At 45.3% G+C, this 21053-nt stretch overlaps 1 protein-coding gene across 1 annotated transcript in view; it reads right to left on the reverse strand.

The window, feature by feature from the left end:
• Window positions 1–21053, reverse strand: part of LSMEM2 (leucine rich single-pass membrane protein 2) — a 106088-nt gene that overhangs the window by 39099 nt on the left and 45936 nt on the right. The window contains exons 2-3 of the mRNA XM_069644125.1: window positions 16217–16286; window positions 10944–11093 (exon numbers count right to left, since the gene is read on the reverse strand). Coding sequence (XP_069500226.1) covers window positions 10944–11088 — 145 coding nt within the window. The 5' untranslated portion in view covers window positions 11089–11093; window positions 16217–16286. The remainder of the gene's footprint in view (window positions 1–10943; window positions 11094–16216; window positions 16287–21053) is intronic.

A 21053-nucleotide genomic window follows, 5' to 3' on the forward strand; every position in this document is an offset into this window, starting at 1 on the left:
ATGTCCAGAGTATCTGTCTACACTCCTACCTGGAAGGCTATCTTATTCATGCCCCTTTGTTTCTTTCTTGAAAGGACATGACTACTGTGCAGAACCTCCTAGAAAAATGTGTCTGCGTGTGGATCTTGCGAAGGTCTCTTCTAATTCCCACTCTGGTGATTGAGTTTACTGTAGGGATCTTAAACATCTCGGGGACGGGGGGAGTCTCCCCCTTTCCTGACAGCACAATCACGTAGCAGGGCAGGGTCTTGGCCTCTTACAGAAGGACTATGCCTCAGCTCACCAGTGACTGATGGTCCAGAGGAACATGGATGTGTTGGTCTTTGTGGGGCACTGAGCGAGGCACCCCCTGAAGATCCTGTTGATCCATCTGGTGGCTCTCTGGGTTTCTCTCTGCATAGATTACTCCAAGAAGATAAGTTTCTCCCCACATCACGGACAGCATATGTCGCATTGGCTCCTCAAATGCCACCAGCTACAAGACTTTCCTCTGGATACCCCTAGCCCAGGACTCTATCAATGTATACCAGTCAGGTGGGGTGCTACCCTGAGAACCTCCTACATCAATAGTAAATGGTCCTGGGAATCAGGGAGCAGATCTTCACATTGGAGACAGCGTGCCGCCATCCTGAGGGCGCTGCCGCCCCTAGCACTGGAGCTCAGGCGAAGGGGCAGTTTTCGTGCACAATGTCCCCCTCTGCAGAAGGTGTCTCACAGCATCGTGTGCTGGGTGGAGGCCAGCCTCCTCATTCATCAGGCTTCTTGTATCCCGGTGGTGATGAATTCCAGAGCACACACCCTAAGCATTGTCTTTCCCCTTCCTCTTTCACCTTGCAGTGGAATTACACACCTTTCACCTGGGTCCCACTACACTGAGTTGCCCTCTTCTGTCAGGTACGTACCACCCTGAGATTCCATAATTAATTAAGGATTATTTGTTTTACTAAGGAGACGCTGATGAAGGTTAAGGCTGTGTCACAGCATGGGTTCCCTGCACACGTGGCATGCCTTTTATTGCGGGCTGCAGCAGACACGTGTGTAACGGGGAGCGAGAAGAGCCCATTTCTTTGCCAAGACCCAGCTCACTGGGATGGGTCCATTAGCATCTCAAAACCCGTCAAACTTACCTTCCCGACATAAACTCATACCTCGCTTTTCAACCTAAGCATGGAAACTTGTCTGTGTGCTGAGTCTGCTTGTTTTAAAAGAAGGTAACATGTTCACCATTCCTGCCGGATTGCACCTTTTATATAGTTCTTGTATAACAAGGTGCGTGCCATTGTGGAACAATGACTAGAAGGTTTCAGTGGTTGTCTCATATGGGGTAGAAAATAATCGGCCCTGAATTCCAGGCTCAGAACTTATTATGTTCTGGAACTATGATGTGGAATACTACAAATCTGCAGGAATCCAAAATGACATTCAATAAAGAAAAAAAGATGTACACTATCAAAGACAAAGGAGGTAAGCAAAACCTGCTAATCCAACTCTAAAACCTCAACCTTCCACATACACTTCTCATACAGAAACTCACACAACCACTTCTCTGCACAGCAATCCGCACGTACGTCCCCACATTGCAACAACAGACTAACAACACATAACCCAGCAGAACAGCAAGTGGGAATGCGCACAGACCCGAAAACCGGACTTGAGCTCAGCGAACGGTGCAAACTGAACTGTGGCTACCAAAAGGAGATCACAACTCTCACTTTAATATTCCCACTACACCCTCCTACCCCTCCAGTCCCCCCTTTTTTCACACCGTCCTTTTCATATCCCCCAGAGCGCCAGTGGACCACTCCGGTGGCGACGGTGCGCGATACAAATACCTTTAACCAGTGGTAGAAGTGTTCCAAAAAAGCAGTGGAACTGTGACTCCGGTGGGGAATCGGGGATGTGTGGGGCGGGTGAGACAATTTGCAACAAATGTTTCAAGCAGTTATGAACGCTCAAGTTGCCAGCCTAGCGGGGTGAAACAGATATCAGTTTAGCTGTAACTTCCACAGAGAGGTAAAGGGACGAGGTATGCTTCATCTTCAAAAACACCAGTCCCAGAATGGTGATTGTGAATAGTGGTGGAGCTGTTAACGGTAAAAAGTATAAGTAGTGGTACTCGGCTCCTGATAGCTCCTGCTTACTTCGATCTCTGCCTTTAACATTAATATGTATTTTGAGAAATAAGAATGCGAGTAAAAGATTTAAATTAGGTGAAAACTGTACCATGGTTTGTCTGAATTACTAGTTTAAGAATGTCTTTTTAAATACGAATGGAAAGACCATATTTGACCCTATTTAATGCCCCTGGAATAGCTTGTGCTTAGAGCTTGCAGTACATAGATGATGGGACGGTGGGCTGGGGGATGGTGGGGGCGCGCACAAAGATTACTCTCCAATTAAAGCAACCACACAAAGAAACCTTATGCCTATTCCTAAAAGAAAACATTTCATAAGGAAGCAGAAATCTTGTAAATTAAGGGGCTGATTACAAATTGAATGGAAGTGCTAAAATTCACCCGGTATTTTAGAATATTCCACCAGATTCTGCGTTTTAGATGTGAAACTCTCCAAATCTACCTGAGACAACTCCACAAAAAAGCATAACCACGTGCAATTATGTCCACAAGAGGTAATATGCAATCCCAAAGGAGTCCTGTGGAGTTCCAATATGGAACATAACTAAAGGATCCACAGGACTCCTCAAAGTTACTGCATGATTAATGCACGTGGCAACAGTAATACCATTTGGTGATATTTTATGAAGAAACACTACCAAGCTCACAATTGGCCCTTACATGGGGGCAATCTGCACATTCAAACATATCGGTGGTCTAATGGACTTTATCAACTCATTTGTTTTGGGTTTAAGGGGGTTAAAAAATAATGTCATAAAACAAGGAAAGGGGGTGCATTCAAAAAATGTGTATGGGTACCACCTTAGAAAAAGTGCAACCACCGACTTGTATTCGCAGAAGCAAGCTTCCCTCGAGTAGAGGCTTTCCTATACTGGATGCATGGCGCTGGGTGTGAACAGAACAGTTTCCTAGCACAGTGTCCACCTTGCTTGCCGGTGTCTCACATTAGGAGGTTGACCCCTTCCCTTGTTGGAGACATTGAAAGGTTTGAGGGAAATCTCACCACCATGGCAGATTACGTAAGAAGCATTATGATTGCACCTCATTTAATATCTTCCCCCTGTGATCACAAAGGACACCCGTCCCGCTCCAGCCACAAGCCCCAACTTTAGCAGGCCTCCAAGCATAGATGCCTGGCCTGCCGGGTGCTTTTCTTTTATTGAGGGAGCAAATGAAGCCACAATCATACTCCATTTGCTCAACTTGTTTCTACAGCACTATATATTTTATCAAGTTGTTTATTATGTGATTTGTGTACTTTTAAAGCCCTCTCATTTGCACTTTGGGAGTCCAAACATTAGGACATATCAGCCACAACTACTGGTGCATACATATGTGGTCAAATGTCTGAAGTGCAGACTGGGAGCTAATCCCAGATTTGCCACTTAACTAAAAATCTTGCAGTTCTTTCTCCTGGAAAATTAGGAGCCCTTACACGTTATTAAGTTTGCAGTGTGCACCATTCAAAAAAGCCTCGCTTGTGGTCTACTGGAATATAGTGTAGCGTTAGCAAAGCCAGAAATGATGGCTTGTGAACTGTGACAATGATTCCTTTGGTGGCACGTACTCATCACCCAAAGAAAAATGTGTTGTTTCATAATGTTTGGGTCACCCTGAGGATTCTGGTTACAATTGCTGTTTCTGATAGTTGAGAGCAGTTTCAGTAAATTAAAAACGAGGTCATTAGCTGTAGTTATATTTTCAATTGAGAGCAACAGGTTAAAATAAAATATACAAAGAAGCAGCAAAATGTTTCCAGCAGCAAATACGCGGTGAGCACAATGCCTCATCACGAGTTGGGCGGTAGCCCTTAAATGCGGCGATAATGCTATTACCGCCACATATAAGGGTCCGCCCAAACATAATTTGGCAGCATTAACCCCCAGCTCCAAGCTGGGGGTAAATGCACTGGAAAAATTCAGATTTTCCTTGCAATTACTGCACAGTAATACCACTGGCGGTAATTACACTGATGATTCCCCAAAGGGGAATACCCATTACCGCCCATCCCTTGAGCTGGCGCTAATACCGCCGGACAGGTGGCCGGTAACGCACATACAGTTGGGCAATATCCCAGTCGGGATACCGCCGAACTCGTGATGAGGCCCAATGAATAATTGTGTACAAGATAATTGGGAACATGGTTTACTTTGCCGTTTCTACATATTTTTAACTTCTTTAATTGCAAGTTAATCAAATTCCCTTATGTTTCTATTGCAATTATTTTATCATTTTGGGGCCGGCTTGCAGTGTGGCATTTGCTTTAAGAGGCGCATTTCATAGTTTCAAACTTAACGTTATACTGGCTGGGAACTGCCCTGGAAAGAGACTATACAGTGTGTCAGGGAGAAAGGAATGTGTTATCTTTAAACAATTATTATCTAATCTTTTATAACGCGCTCAATACCGGAATCCAGCCTCTCGGCGCGGACCGAGATGCGAATCTGTGTTGCTCTGAGTTGTCTTGCTTCCAAGACAAGCGCGTTGCCCCGAGCTATACTCCAGGCTTATGACATATTTTGAGGGTTTAATTGAGTAGTAATGGCCCCACAGCCCCAGTTAGTAGGGCAAAGCAAAGTAAACGCCTTTAACACTGTTGATTAACAACCAATATGGACGAAGAATGGGGCATCATGCCTCTTAGCACTGTCGGCACATGCACAGGGTGCTAAGGGTAACAGGGTGACGTGGAACGCGACAAGCTTGCGACATGTGGATTCTCGTTGCATAAAAAAGCCTGGTCACCATGCAAGCAGATGCCGGACGTGAAGCCTCTGGCTAAAGATGGGGACCCAGACATTGTAGACAGAGCCTGCAGAGTGCGGTATTGAGAATAGGTGAGGCAGTGTGGGGAAGAATTAGGGCAAGGGTGGTAGTCTCCAGGGGCAATGTCGTCGTTAGGGGGTCTCATCCTCTGAAATCCTGGCGCCTCTTGCGCTCCCCCCACCCCATCTGGGATACGTGGTCTCTCTCTCTCTCTCTCTCCCTCTCTCCCTCTCTCCCTCTCTCCCTCTCCCTCTCCCCCTCTCCCTCTCCCTCTCCCTCTCCCTCTCCCTCTCCCTCTCTCTCCCTCAAGTTCCCCCTGCAGCCAATTGAGGTGGACACAAGATTCTCTGCAAGAGTGCTTCTGATGTCACACATTGCCCTTTTATAGGCGCCCCCTACCTTTGTCTGTGGCCCCCTCTGTGCCCCTCCTAAATTTGATTCCTGGCGACGCCACTGTCCAGGGGTAGGCCAACACATTTGGGAACTGGAAGATCAGGTGTTGGTCAGCATCTTCGAACATGGGCTTGCATCTGTGAATACCACCTGCGATCCAGCAAAGCTGATTGACCAGTGCTGATTGCCCCTGATTCTAAGGTCTTCAGTAATGCCCTTCCAATTTGGTGACTTTACATCATTACCTGGGCCTCACCAATACATTTGCGAAGTTGGCACCTATGATTAGATAGATGTCTTGAGTGCATCGTTGGCTGCTGTCAGAATCAGTCACTAGTTTTTAATACACAGGGCTTTGTAGTTCTGAAAGCAGTCAGACATCAGGGGGGTGGTGGGCACTGTATTCTGACATCACTCTTCAAGATGTTTCTTCAATGTACTCCTTGATGATGCCCGGTTATGGGGGAACCCGTGGAAGGGCCTTCTAGTCCCCTGCTGCAAAGCACCCACTCAGTGATGTACACAAGTGCTAAGGGGGGGTGTCATAAGAGGTGGTCATCCTGCTTAGATGGGGGAGGTGATGATGATGAATGCATGTGCTGACTCACTGATTCCAATTATTCCCTGAGGACTGACTATACAGGAAGTAGCCGCAGGAGTTGTCTGACCTTTCATAAAAGAGTGGAAGCGAGATGACCGGAAGTGACATCACATGATCTTCTGCCCAGGTGACATCACAGGAAGTTATGCCACACACCTCTAGGGGCATGCATCAATATTAGGATAGTAGCTGAAATCTGGGAGGTGTATGCTAGTACCCTCTCTTCCAAGCAGTCCACTGTTCTTGTTGTTTTATCTTCTTGATAACACAGGTGAAGAGTTTTTCCCCTCCAGAGTCGAGTGGGCCTTGTGCAGTGGCCTTCAGTACAACTTTCTCCATCAACAAATCTTCCAGAAAGCTTGGCCTCAATGACTTTCATCACCATTTCTAGGTCCTCCATTTTCCAGTTCAGGTCCACATGTAGTGCACATATAGCGGTAGGTAAGGTTATCAATCTTCTTGTGAGCTTGTCCTCATCAGTAGTCAGTGGTCACAGCTTCCCTTTGCCTCTTCCGTGTACAGTTTCTCGGTAAAAGTAACATCGCCCTGCCCTCGATTAGTTTCTCTGCCATTATCACAAATCAGACTACAGCCCAAGATGTCCATGAAGACACCAACTGTTCAGGTGGGCCTTTCATCACCTTAACCCAAAGCAGGACCACCACTTAAGAAGCAAGTTCATGTTTGTACATAAAGCAGTTTACTGTACAATCGTCCGGGGAGGAGCTAGATGACGCTGTAGAGTCAAACTAACTCAAGTCTCTCCGAACCCCACAAGCTGACACATTATATATATTTCTATGGGAGGGAGGAGAACTATGAGGATCTCAAAACGTACATAATGAATTAGGGGTTAATAAATAACAGCTCATTAGTGCTAGAGAAGTACACCAGTGGTGTATTGGAAAACGCAGCTTACCGTCTGACCGGAGTAAGGCGGTATACTGTCAAAAGGCCTGGGTGAAATCCTAGGTCTGGTGGTGTGAAAAGATACACCAATGGGTGTAAATCGGCCGTGCCGGGGAAACCAGATTCAAACGGCGCTGGGCTTATGATTATCCTCATAGTTCTCCTCCCTCCTATAGATCTTACGGACAGACTCCTCAACTAGTCTCTCCTGATGAAGGCCACTACAACTACAAGCTTCAACCAAGCCATTGTGGCCGAAACACAACTGTGTCGATTACTTGTGGCACAACTGTGAAAATACCCTTTGTTGTATGTTTCGAATTTCGTGGTGTGTACACTGTTTTTGTTTGAAAACCACACCCGGGTTGAAGAACAACCACGGGCAGCACTGATCTGAGTTACTTGTGTCACCTACGTCGTATACTCGCATGTGCTTGTCACTAGGGCACTCATCTTCCACATCCCGATGAGGGTGCACAACTGCACTTCCCTATGTTTTTATTGAAATCTGTCCGGTATCGCTTTCGTGCTTAGCGAAAGTTTGTATAAAATTGAAGACACTGGTTTTTGAGATGGAAATAAATATGTCCAAAAACTGTGGATTTTTGTGAGGATCTTGAATCCTGATTATTTGTGTTATCAATGGAAGATCACATCCTACTTCCTCAATACTGCCAGGCTACAGCAAACTTTGTTGGCTTGACCATCTGCTTAATTTCGCTGTTAAGCATTACCTCGCCTTCGACCTCAAACCCTGCAAAATCAGTTTTTCCCAGTCACTTAACATTCACCTCACGAACCCCTGAATGCTGCATTTAACCTATGTATAAAAAGAGCACAGTTTTTAGATTTGTATATTCCCCATGTCTGTATATCAGTACATGCATGTGCAATTACCATAATGTCTTCACATTGTTTTTTTCTGTGACAAGTCTTCTTTCCTGGCATGTACTTTATTATACTCCTCGCTGCCTAGCTTTTAGGCACTTAGTAGCACACCATATCTAGATTGTGTTTATATTTTATCTGCAATTTTGACATTTCTCTTACTGCGCACATGCAAATCTAAAATGTATGAACTCGAACACAAAGTAACACTTAAAGTAACACCGCCCATTCACATGAACTATGCTGGATACATATAAAATTGCAACATCGCGCCAACGTTTCTGCACCCCGTTCATAAATATGGCGCATGCAACGCAAACCCCTCTTCCTTATTGGGACCCTTTCTGACCACCTTAACACAATTCTGCCAGTTAAATAGCCACTGAAGCCGAGCTCTACAAAATGCCCTCAGATTGCAATCCTCAACAGGTGTACTTTGGGGGAACTGCTGAGTAATACAGGTCCCAGTGCCATCAGAGCATCATTGACTCCCCCTGATATTAGAAAGGGAGGCCCCAGGATTGCAAGACCCAAGCTCTGGTGTGTTCTCCATTCACTGACAGCTCCGCCCTAATCAAGAGCAGGTAAACCTCTGCTGTTTCCCCCTCCCGGTTCCTTGTCATATAACAGCTCTTTCACCATCCTGTCAGTTGCCTCTTCACATCAATCATTTATAGAGTGGGAACAGCTGAGACCATATCAATCCCGACCATTTACAGTCGTCTAGTAAGGTGCTACCCATATCACTGGGCACAGTACGTGTACCCTGCCTTGATATTGCCTCTGATTTGTACCCTGAGTCCATTAAGGACGGTGGCGGAGTGAACACTCTTCCAGGAGCCTCAATCATTTAGGTCTATCTTGGACACCCACAGCCATGCCCCATCTTCCTTATTTCATGTCCCTCCCTCTCTCCTCTTCCACATGAGCTCCCTGAAGCAGTCTTACAGCAGCATCAGCACTATAGAAGCAACCAACAAAAGTAGCATAGCATTTTATATCTCATATTCTAGATGCTATTGTCTTTTTGAGATAATCTCTGTTTACAAACATTATTTCTCACTTTAGTTCCCCTTTCAGTCTCTTCCAGTCCATGTTTTTAGTGGACTGCTATAAGCGTGCAATATTGAATTAGCGGTCAAACTACCTTAACCCTGCCAACGCATGCTTGTGATTTCGCCAATTCCAGTTGCCTCATGCAAGAAAGCCCTCTCGCCATCCCAGGTACAGGGCGGCATAGGCGTGTGCAAATCACGTTCCATGAACTGTGACCTGCATGTTAAGATAATGATCTTGACCAGGCAAGGATTTAATCACATCTAATACCACACAACTTTGTAAGCATATGCTTGTTGATCTTGTTTCTAAAAAATGTAGAATCGTGTAAATGTCAAATTAGTGATTTGTTTATCAAAATAAGCAAACTTCATTGTTTTTATTCGGTTATTCAAAGTGGATTACTTGTGTTTGTAAGCACTGTAATATTAGAGCTTTATAGACCAGTCCGATTCAAGTATTGGGCATAATGAGCCATGAAGACCAAGTTAAAGTCCTGATCGCAGTAAGTGTGTTTAACGAGGTTTATGGGCCTATAGCACGTGGTACATGCCGAAGGTGAATCTCTAACTCTATTGTAGACATTAGCATCCCCGGCTACCAAAGCGGTAACCTGGGGTGCTGAAAGAAAAGTATTTTCATTCATTGAACGGGACATCGCGCATGTCCTGTTCAATGAATGAAAATACTTATCCAAAATGGCCACCATGGTTGTAGAAGGCGGGGCTACACACAGAGCGCCCCTCTTATATTACCATGGCAGATGGAAAAGCGAGTAGGGAAGCTGCTGCGGTGGGTGCCACTACCGCACCAATCAGGTAAAAGGGACTGGGGAGGGGAGTTGGGAAAAGTGAAGAAAAAGGGGGGGGGTGGTGGGGGAAGATGGCAGCCTGCTTCGGGGGAGGCAGCCTGCGGGTTTCATGGAACACAGACTGAGATTAATGGTTTCAGCCCGTGTTTCATGGAACCTGATTGCTTCTGGGGTGCTAATGAACAATTTGTGCCAATATATAGCCTGCAGATTGTCCAAAGAGAATGATTTAGGAAAATGCAAAGGGTTATAATACATTTTTATAGACCTGAACCACAAGCCATTCTGGGCATTATGAGCCCTGAAGACTCTATTAAGGCCAGAGTGCAGCATTAATGGCTAGGAATCACAGACAACATTGTTGAGGGAGTGCAATTCATTTTCATTGATTCATTGATTTAATGAAGTTGATGTTTACACTCAAATGTGTGTGGTTTCTTTATAACTTGCTTGATCAGTCAGCAACATTAGCAGCTTGCTAACATTATATCTTCTTCTCAAATTGAATATTACCACCCTTTGTCTGATATTTCCATGATAGAGTTATCACATATACCTTTCAGCGCTTCTCTCTGGTATTAGTTACGTTTGGAATGTGTTTCTCGTTCATGTTTAGCATTTCTTCTTAAAATCTTCGAGCCCAGGGAGAATTTGCTTCAGAATTTCTCATTTAGTAGAGCTAACTCTGCGAATTGAGGAAATGTTTATTTGCATTGTCGTCTCCAGTCAGTTGCCAAACCGTCCGGCTCTCTATGTTGCCCGCTGTGTGTGGGCCCCTTGAGCCACAACATGTCAGTGACTCTTTCTCTTCAAGTAGCAAAGGTGCATCATCAGGAGACTTGTGAACGAGGGCGTATGTTGGACTACCGCACAGTGCAGGCCTCTGTCATGGTCCCAGCATATGTCTTATTTCCCCCCCATTTGCTGCGATGTTTTCAATGGGATTAGCAAAATGCAATGAAGCCTGCATGTAACCTGCAGGTCAGAAATGTTCGATCCTGGAGGGACCGAGTACCAGGGTTAGAGATCCTGTCTCCCCCAGATGCTATGGTCTACAACTCCAATGATCACTCACCACTATCATGCTGGCAGGGCCTGATGGAATGTGTAGGTCCAAAACATCTGGGGGCAGACGAGTTGGCTACCCCTGGAAGGCGTCCGCCATCTTTAGATCAACGAAATGGGCACTCTTGGTTTGGATAATAATACATCCTATTATTTAAGCTCAAAAAGACAATTCCATTTATGTTGTGCAGTATCTAAATGGCGAATATCATTATTTTACTTCTTAAATGACATATATAAAGCACTATGAGAACAGTATTATAGGATCTGAGGCCTGCAATGAAACTATGACATTGAAATCAATGCTTCCAAGGCTTACCTTCAGCTCCCTTGGGCAACTCCAAGCTGGTCGATGTCCAGTGGAGGTCGCTAATGGACTCCACCGAGTGAAGATTGACATTGGCTATCTCGTCGTCATTAAAGCCTGTCGCAGCCTCCTCACACAAGGCTGCCTCCTCTGACATGGTGCCTGCAAAGAGAAACAGTTAACAGGTCTTCTCTCCAGCTTCCTGTGATCCTGCTAAAGAAAGGTCAAAGGTTGAATAGGACTTCTTCCATGTGGAACGCTCTCCCACAATCCCTCTGTATATAGAACCAGGTCGGCTAAGGGCCAAATTTCAGTAGTCTGCATGCAGCCTTTGGCTTTCCAGAGGTTTTGTACTACAACTCCCATGATCCTTCGCCATTCACTATGCTGGCTGGAGCAGATGGAAGATGTAGTCCAAAACATCTGACGAGCCAAAGGTTGCAGACTCCTGGTTGAGAAGATCATTGAACGCCATTCTGTTTCGATCCGCCTACGGTGCTTACTGTGGTGATCTTACAATGTGGGTGCCTCCAAGCTCCCCAATTCCTTAACTAATTAAGGTCCTGCATAGTTAAAAAAGGAAAGGAGTCACTGCAGAGAATGTAATGAACATGTGTTTTATCGAGTAATACAGCGAGGGCAAGGCTTGTTTCTACTCCATTGTAATTTATTTTATTTTTCTTAAAACTAGTAGTAAGGGCTTCTTTGGATTGTCTGATAGAAAAGTTGCAGAACTCGACTTCTTGTGATTGACATCTTTGAACATAACCAGATGGCCTTTTAATATGGCTGCACATATCCATGTGTCACTTACTTATGGACAATCAGCATTAAAAAAGGACTCAAATAAAAAATATTCTAATATAAAAATCTAATCACAATAGGTCAATGTAGGGTCACATCCTTCCCATTTCAAAGGAAATCTATGATTCTTTTTCTTTTTAAACTTTCTTTATTGATTTTTAAACAACAGGTAACCAACAGTTCCCGTACTTGTCCCCCTCGTAGCGTACCCCCCTCCCTTGCCCGACCCCCTGGCTCACATCATTCTCACTTCAGGATGTACATTTATCAGTAGATTTCCGTTACTATTACATTGAGTGGACTCTTGGTCTCATATTAGTGTCTCATCTCAACATGCTAGTAATGCCAAGGTATCCATTTGCCCGGCACACAGTGAACGTTATAAGGTTACCTCAGAGGACTGTACGACCTGAGCAGAGTCTGAGTGATATTGTCAAAAGGGGGGCCAATAATCAAATGGGCGACTGGTGGGCTGGAGTGTTGAAGCATATCTAGTTTCCCTTTGTTCACATGTACTCATAGTTTCCAGCCATTTCGTAAACGTGGAAGGGTTGCTCCCCCCCATGATCTTGCCAACAGGTATCTGGCTTTCACTGTGGCCATTCCCAGCAGTTTCTTTTCGGTGCGGGACCCATCTACGATCAGGGCCAGGAGCCAGAGTTCCGGTGAATAGACTCGTGTCAGGGCCAGGAGCCAGAGTTCCGGTGAATAGACTCGTGTCGGAGGTAGCACTGCGGTCATTGCCTCTTAGATCTTCTCCCAGAAAGTCCTAATGAGTGGGCATTTACAAGCTACATTATAAAAGTCTGCTGGTTCTGTGCCACACCGTTTGCATGTGGGGGTTCTCTCTGGGAAGAACCTACTCAGTTTGAGAGGGGAGTAGTATGGGTGGTGTATGAATTTATAATGAAACAATCTGAATCGACATTTTAGGTACAGATGACGGGTTTGCATTCAAACAGTTTTCCATTGTCCCTCATTCAGTAGGAAATCTATGATTCTTATCTATTCATGTTATTCAATCATTCCAAAGGCAAGACCGCAATATAACAGTGTTGCAAAAAGGGAAAAAAATGTATTCTCTAAATTGTAATTCCCCTTCAGAGCATTACCAAGCACATCATCGAACTACAAATGTTTGAAAATGCAGAGCAGAACATTTGTCGGCGAGCATTTGGGCGCCGGCCGTTTCAGCGTGGTGCGTTGGGTGAACTGACCCTTTTGGCGTTCCCTTTTGGGGAGATATGAGCGCCACCCATGGCCTTAGATACATTGCCGTCCGGAACACTAATAAATGTGGTGTTTAGTACATCAGTGGGCTTCATTACGAGTGTGGCGGTCCGGAAACAAGGGTGCTGGTAAGCCCACCGGCACCCTTGGTTCCGGACCGGCACACTACAAGTCTACCTGCCAGGGCCGCAGCGCCTGGCAGGTCTGACCCTGTCGGGTGCAATGGCCACAGTAGGCAGAGTTGTCATGGAAGCAGCAGCATTGTTAGCACCGGTGGCAGTGCTTCCAAGTCCCTATTCCCGTGGAGTTCTGTGGGACTCCACAGGAATGGGGACTTAACGAATCCCCTGCCTGACTTCCCACTCTGCCGGGGCTTGCAATGTCCCGGTGCCTCTGGGAAGTCAGGAGGCGGATTTGGTGTTTCGAGGTCAGAGGCGACCCGCCGGTAGCACCGGCGGGTTACTGCTGACCTCATAAGGAGGCCCAGTCTATTTAATGAACACATGGCAATACAGTAAATGGATCCTCCATTCACTTTAAGTGAAAACTCCACTCACACATACGTTACTGTGTTCCGCATGTTGTGTCATGTTGGGAACAGTAAGCTATTTCTGCATCCATTTGCTGTGGGTGCCCTGTGTTCCTTAAATATACTGTCATCCTAAATGCCACATGTAACAAAGTTGACAACTGCCACGCCTATTTCTTTGTAGACAATGTGGGGGATCTACGTGAAAAAAAATATATATATAACGAGGTCGAAAAGACCACTTTTTTTAGTCTAATTACAAAAATGTTTTTGGGTTTTTCCACTTTTTTGCATCCGTTCTCCCACCTTCCCTTTACCGTAATGTATACCCTTACCTTCACCCCATCTATTTTTTAATAAAAAATGTTCAAAAATCCTGCAAAATTTCAAGTAAAAAACTCAATCTTTTCAGCCTCGTTTTCTCATTTGTTTTTTTGGGGCATTACCAATGTGGACACATGAATAATAATTGCCTAACTGTTGGGAAACCGGCATGCTGATTTTTCTAAAGGCAATGTGAAATTTTCACCGTGTTTTTTCCCCCTGTGGATTATGTCTAAACTAACAAGAGAGGGTGCTTTATAGTGGCGAAAGTGGTGACAATGGAGTCAAAGTAAAACGTATGTTAATATGCTTTCAGCAATGTAGAAACAGGCATGACGATGTGTTTGACTCTGCCCAAACAGAAATGGCACTGCTCGAACTTTTATGACAATTTTCTGGAGATAACAGGAAACTAAGTTGCATAATAATTTCCTGGGTAAATGAAATGCACAGGTTTCATTTGAGCAAAGTGAGATGGGCATTGCGCTGTTGAAGCTGGCATTATGGTTCACTGGAGGCAATGTGAAATGACCATGGCAATTTTCAAATGGGAAAACTCAGAGTGGCATTGCCTGGGCAGCATGGCATATTTGGACAGCACCGCAGAGAAATTGACACATTGAAGAGGGTATTATGAGCAGCACTGTGAAATATTTGAGAAGCAACTGATTTTATTGACAGCACCAGGGATTATTTGAGGATCGCTGATTTACTTTGGGCGTAATCTGGCATGTGTTCGCAGCAACCCAGCATTTAACAGGCATACTGCCAGCTTTTTATTTTATGGCAATTCCTGTCTGGGGTGGAAGGGTCAGTCACGCACCCCAACGTCAAGGAATGTGTACTTTGCAGTTGCCATGTAGCATGTTACACCGTTCCTGACCAAATTCAGACCCCACCCATCTGCAAATACTGCTTTTCTCCAAACAGGCACGTTCGCAGCCAGGGTCGGATTGGCCCCACGGCCTGTCGGCCCGTGGCCGGGCCGAAATTGTTCCTGGGGTGTTGGGGCCGGTTTCTGGCCATGCCTGGGCCAGTTTGGAAGTAAAGAAAATTGAAAAAAAAAAATGTTTTTCAAAAAGCCTTTCATCCTTCTTAGGTCGACGAATGAGTACCAACACAGGTTGGGTGATATTGTATGCATATTTGTTCTATAAAAAAGAGCTTAAGCTTAAGTGCTATACAATGACATGTTATCATTTGCTTGGATTCACAGTAATTTAGTGTACCTAGGAACAATGCTATTTGATGCCACTTCCTGTTTTGTCAAGGGGTGAACGGTCGTGTTTCATCGCTTCCTGGGATGTCACTTTGGGGTGGGGTCAAATGACATCACTTCCGGTGATGTCATCAGAGGTCAAGGGTTGCAAAGGGGTGGGCCACTTTTTTGAGGAGAGGGGTGGACCACTTTTTATTTGGGTGACCGGGCCTATTTCCTGTCCCAGTCCGACCCTGCCCGCAGCTTTGGCCAACAGTACCCCTTCTCTCATCCAGACATCCCCCCTCCGTCCAGAGATCAAGAGTGCCTCCTCTCCAATAGTATTTGCCAACACAAGGACTAGGGCTCTGTAACATGTAATGGAATAGTGCCTTGATGCCCATAAACTCAGTGCTCTTTATACATGTAAAAATAAAGACATTAATTACAACTGTGGGCCCCGGGGCATTACCTGAATCGGTAATGCCCCCGACACTCGGGTTATATTGCTTAATTAATAGTTGCCGTTTTCCTAGTGGAGACTGTGTGTGGCACTGATTCAATGATGGAGCACATATATTTGTCCACCGCACATCCAGTGTTTCTCTCTGATATAACCTTTTCTGATGGGCACATACACAATCTGCTGCTGTTGAGAAACCCTCTTGTGTGGTTATCTCAGGTGCTTCACTTTCAAAATGTCTAAACGTTCAATACATGCCAGCATTAACCATTCCATTCATGGGATTCTAGCCCTGTCCTGGTTTAACTTTACATTCTAGGACTCGTAGTCCAAGATTTCCCCAGAATCCAGGTTTTAAATTGCCATTCAGGACTTGCAGTCCTGGATTTCACCAGAATACATAGTTAAACCCAGGACTGGACTAACGTGTCCGAAATGGAATTTATAATGTTTGCATGCATGAAGTCTTAGGGGTTTGCCAGTGTATTTTTAAATCTCTGCTGAAAAATGAAATATTTTCTAAATATTGTACGGGGGAGGGAAGGAAAAGAAGGGGACTCCCCATCCCCAAAAAACACGTGGGAGTTGAGCAGGCCCACTTTGCGTTATTTTGGGTTGGCGTTCAGGCACCACCTGGCTCTGGCTGAAAGTTCACCAGCTCCCATCCCGCTGGTGCTACACGTGTTTGAATGTGTATGTAGAGTTGTAGGTTTGTACCACTTCTTCTAGAGCTTTACCTCGTCTGAGGAAGGTTTCAGTTCCCAGCAGTCAGTGTGCTACTGCTTATTACCACCAGGAACTCTCCAACTGTAGGTGGAAAAAGAAAAAATATGAATATGTTGCAAGCAGAGCTTCATTAATGCATTTATTCTGGGGTAACGCACAAATGGCTGTACCCCCATGAACAGTAAATAACAAACTTTCATGCACTTAAAAAGATTACATCTTCCTTCCATGATTCTGCCAGGCTATGAGAAGCCTGGGCTGGCTTGTTGGCTTCACCATCTGCTTAATGTCACTGTTAATCATTACCTCTCCTTCGGCCTCCAACCCTGCAAAACCAGTTTTTCCCCAGTCACTTAAAATTCACTTCATAAACCCCTGACTACAGAGTCTAATCACTTTATAAAAAGAGCACACTTTGTTTAGATGTGTAAATTCCCTTTGTATATCAGTGCATGTATGTTTAATAACTATACGTCTTCTTCACATGGGTTTTTCATGACAAGTTCCCTTACCACGCATGCGCGTTATCAAATTCATCACCCAGCTTCTAGCCACTTCATAGCACACCATATCTATATTGTGTTTCTATTTCATTGGCGATTTTAAAATGTATCTTGCTGCACACGTGCAAATCTAAAATGTATCAACTTAAACACAAAGTAACACTTAAAGTAACACATCCCATTCATAAACTATGCTGGATACATATAACATTGCAACATCGCGCCAACTTAACAAATATGGCACGTGCAACGTGAACCCCTCCTCAGTGGGACCTTTCCTGACCACCCCAACAGCAGGCACATTGGAATAACAAAGAGCGTTTTGGCGCTCGCTCACATGGCTGACTAAACATTGCCTACAGTTAGACAGGGTGGACTCAGTCTGTGGCACCCTTGTGTTTGTGTTAATAAGAATGAATAGAAATGACTGCTCTTTAGGCGCAGGCAGCCAGAGGGGAGATGAAAAACTAAACTGCCACTGAAAAGTTAGTAATTGCTCTGAAGCAAGGTGCTAACGCAGATAAAACCAGAGGAAAAGGCAACGAGGTGATAAGACTGCCGGATGCTGTGTGCTATCAAAGGCAATCTATAACCTGCTGCAATGCACGCATTTAAAGTCTTCATTTAAGGTGATAGCATCCAGCAAAGGGCAGTCTGTAACATGCACATAAGGCAAAGAGTAAATGTAATGCCACGATGGAAAGAAATTGCTGTGTAGTAAAACTGCCAAATCAGGAGCAGCTGCTTGGACCCCCGCCCTCCCTGAGGCTCTTGAACACATACACAGAACAACAGAATCACAACACTGTGGGGCTGTTAGGTATAGAAGGCACTGATATGTTTTAATTTGTCTTCTGGACCTGTCCAGCAAAAGATATATAGAACCCTAATTTGCAAGATATGGATTGACATAATCAGAAGCAACATCACAGAAAATAACATCACAAGCAGTGACATCAGTCCTCAATACTCTAGGGTACCATTGGTAAAGACATTAAAATATGTGTTTATGTGTAAGCCAAGAGAATAATGTGCTGTGCAATATATAAATATTGACCATTATTAATATGCAACAACTCAATAGTTTAGTAAACCATAAGGGGTTTTCTTCATAGCACAAATTTCAAACTAAATCACTTCTAGCAACACTAAATTTCAGCAGACCAGGCACAGTGTGATTAAATAATTTGCCCAGGATCACACATTTCGCTAAAGTGGTGAAACTAGTATTTGGACCGTTATTCTATCAATGCATTGAAAAGTACATAAATCACTTAAGAAATCAACCTGACATTCTATAAATTGTTATAGAAAAAGGTAAAGCAAAAAGACGTGTATAGCTTTATTTTCACCACCCTGAGTGCACAATTGCAGGAGCAGCCTGCAAAGGAATGCGGACCGAAAAACAATATTATTTGGTTTTCAAAAAGGTATTCACAGTGAAAGAGAATTCAATATAAGGCAATCTGCTTGAGCAATTATTTTACACAGCATGCAGTGTTATACTCCTTTCTCATTTATTATCACCCAACAATCGTACCTTTTAAGGGCAACAGTCCTTACCCAGGTGTCCCTGTTCCTGTGTCATCAACCTCTAATCGATTTATTGAAATTAAGTTGCCACAAAGCTGGACGTGAGGGTGCTGGGAAGCAGTGGGAAAGGCGCTGTGCCTTTTCCTCCCCGTTTCTGACAAAGGTTCTTTCTTATAAAGACCCCGCTCTCTTCCTCATTTTGTTGCTATTTGCATACTCAGCTGCCTCCCTTCACGCAATTGTTCCCTCCCTCGTTTACCCACATCACACCATTGTCCTTTATTGCTGCCCTTCCACTCCCCATTCCTCACTCACTTGCCTCCCTCCTCACCCTTTCTCCTACCCTCCCTCACTCTTGTTATCCCTGACTCGTTTATTATCCCTCCATTAGTCCTCAATCTCCTTACACTCCTGAACCCTCTGCTCTCTATTTCCCCTCCCTTTAATCCTTTTTACCCAGCATTTCCCTCAGTAACTATTGCCCCATTCTCCTGCCCCTTCTCTGTACCCATTCACCATTTTACCCACACATGGCTCTGTTTGATCACCTTATCTCCTGCCTGCCTTCCCTCACTCTCAATCACTCCTCATGCTTCTACCCTCCATCATCCACTCTCCTGTCCCATCAGTGTTCATGTGACCTGTTCCTTCTCTACTTTTCCCCCTCACTATCCTGCCCTTATTTGCTCTCCATTTCCATTCACTGTCCTGTAGAGGGCCTTGTGGAGCTGGAGGAGATATGAATCGAATGTATTTATAACGCGCCAAGACACAGGCCCGACGGCATAATGGCGCCAACCACATAAAAAACAAGCAGAGACACAATAAATACAAAGATACGCCAGTACCAGAAAAACAACAATCATTATATGACACAATCCTCATGTGGAAAATACAGAAGAAAGAAAAAATCAAAACAAAATGAAATCAGATGTAATCGTACTGCAAAGTCTGTAGTATCCAAGTTTCACACCCCTCGTCTGAAACAATTCTCACATTGGAAACAGAATAACTAGTCCTCGAGGATTTACAACGGGCCAAAAACAAGGGCAGGTTATTCTGACCACAGCCTATGAAAATACAGTCATGGTTATTCTCTATTGACCAACCCTTAATTTGAGTCCTTTGCAAATATCTAAGGTCCTGCACTCTAATACAGCCTGGCCCCACTCTTTCTTGCAGCCAGAACAGGACATTGTTGCTCAGGGCCTCTCTGGAATCCCATCGCTAAGGTTTTCCTACGTTAGTTAGTATAAAGTTTTTATGATCCATAATACATCCCCTCAGATTGACGTAGTGAATCTCCGGCAAACTCGACGTCCTCCTGTGGATGTCCTCCCCTAGAGTGGTAGCCATAGAATTCCCAATAGGCCTCAAAATATCCCTAGTCCTATTCGCTGTCCCTTTCACAGCACACGAAGATGGCGATGATGTTAATTTTGGGACGGCCGCCACAGCAGGTGTCTGGATGACACTGGAAGCACTGCCAGCCCTAATGGCGTCTGATCACACATGTGCTGGATGGGGTCTGACCACACCTGCCTCAAAGGCTGCTGCCCTCGCGCTATTTCAGGGATCTGGTCACACCTGCACCAGAGGAGAGGTTTTCACCCTGGAGGTAGGGTTGTCACCTGTCCTGGCTTTGCCTTTACAGCTCAGGGCTTCTTCTCCCCGGCCGGGTAATTGGAACAGGCAGCCTGGAAAGGTATTGTCCCAGCTCGGCCACAGTCACCTTTTATGCAGCCGGCCCTTCCGTCCACTCATGTGAGGGACAGAGGGGTAAATCCAATCTTGAGTCCCTGCTCCTCCCTCCTCAATGCTCAATAGAGGTGGTTTTCGCGCGACCGACTTTCCCCTAAAGAGGGAAAGCTGTGGCAGTGCAACAAACCTCAGCCAATATGTGATTGCTAATGAAATCTCCATTCAAATCTGTCAGCAGCAAGTGTTGAATAAGCCGAAAATGGAACAAGGGTTTAAAGGGGCTCTTCAAGTGTGCACGTTGATCCGTTTCTTTTTTCATGGCCGCCTAACAGTCATCAAACTGCTGTAAGGAAAAGCTGTGGGCCACGCAATGTGTTCAGGGTGGTAGCGGTGCTCATTAGCCTCCAGGGGTCGGACTGGAGGTGGCTGCACACGGGTGCTTGAGGGGTGCTGAGCACACACTTGTCAAATTCCTCCTGAGCTCCTCTCTTGGGCTGACATCGCGAGCCCTGTGCTGACAGTTGCCAGTTCCTGGCTGCTGACCCGCCTATGACCCAATTCCACAAGTGCAACACATGTTGCTGGTGCAGCAGCAGGCCCTTGTATTGTGTGCATGGGTGTCCCTAGAGGAGGGCAAAGTGGGGCAATTGCCCCTCATCCATTATTGGTTGTTTCCTAGCCCCCCCCTGTTGAGGGTTTGTCTTGACCCCCAGCGATACACGTAAGCCCCCCAGCCCACACAGACACACACACACACACGTCTGTGCTGCTCGGGCTTCCCGGTCGCACTGCCGCAGCCGGGAACGCCCACCTTTTATTTATACTGCACGCGGCGGTGTGCAACGTTACGCCACCGCGTGCGCGTCCCATCAAGGGGCAGCGCCACACTCCTCCTTTTTCGGGAGGACAACAAAATACTTTACTAACACACCGCAAGTCAGAGAACTTTAATAACACAACACTTGAAAAACAGTTTCCCCACACACCCCTTTATTAGCATCCACCCGGGTCCCCTTACTCAACAATCCCCGGACTCAGGTCGATCCGACAAGTGTCCCAGCACGTAATCGCTGAGGTAAGTGGGTTTCCCTCGCCCATCCCTCTGGGGGTA

This window comes from Ambystoma mexicanum, chromosome 2p (assembly GCF_040938575.1).
Source record: "Ambystoma mexicanum isolate Mex_15411 chromosome 2p, UKY_AmexF1_1, whole genome shotgun sequence".
Taxonomy (NCBI): domain Eukaryota; kingdom Metazoa; phylum Chordata; class Amphibia; order Caudata; family Ambystomatidae; genus Ambystoma; species Ambystoma mexicanum.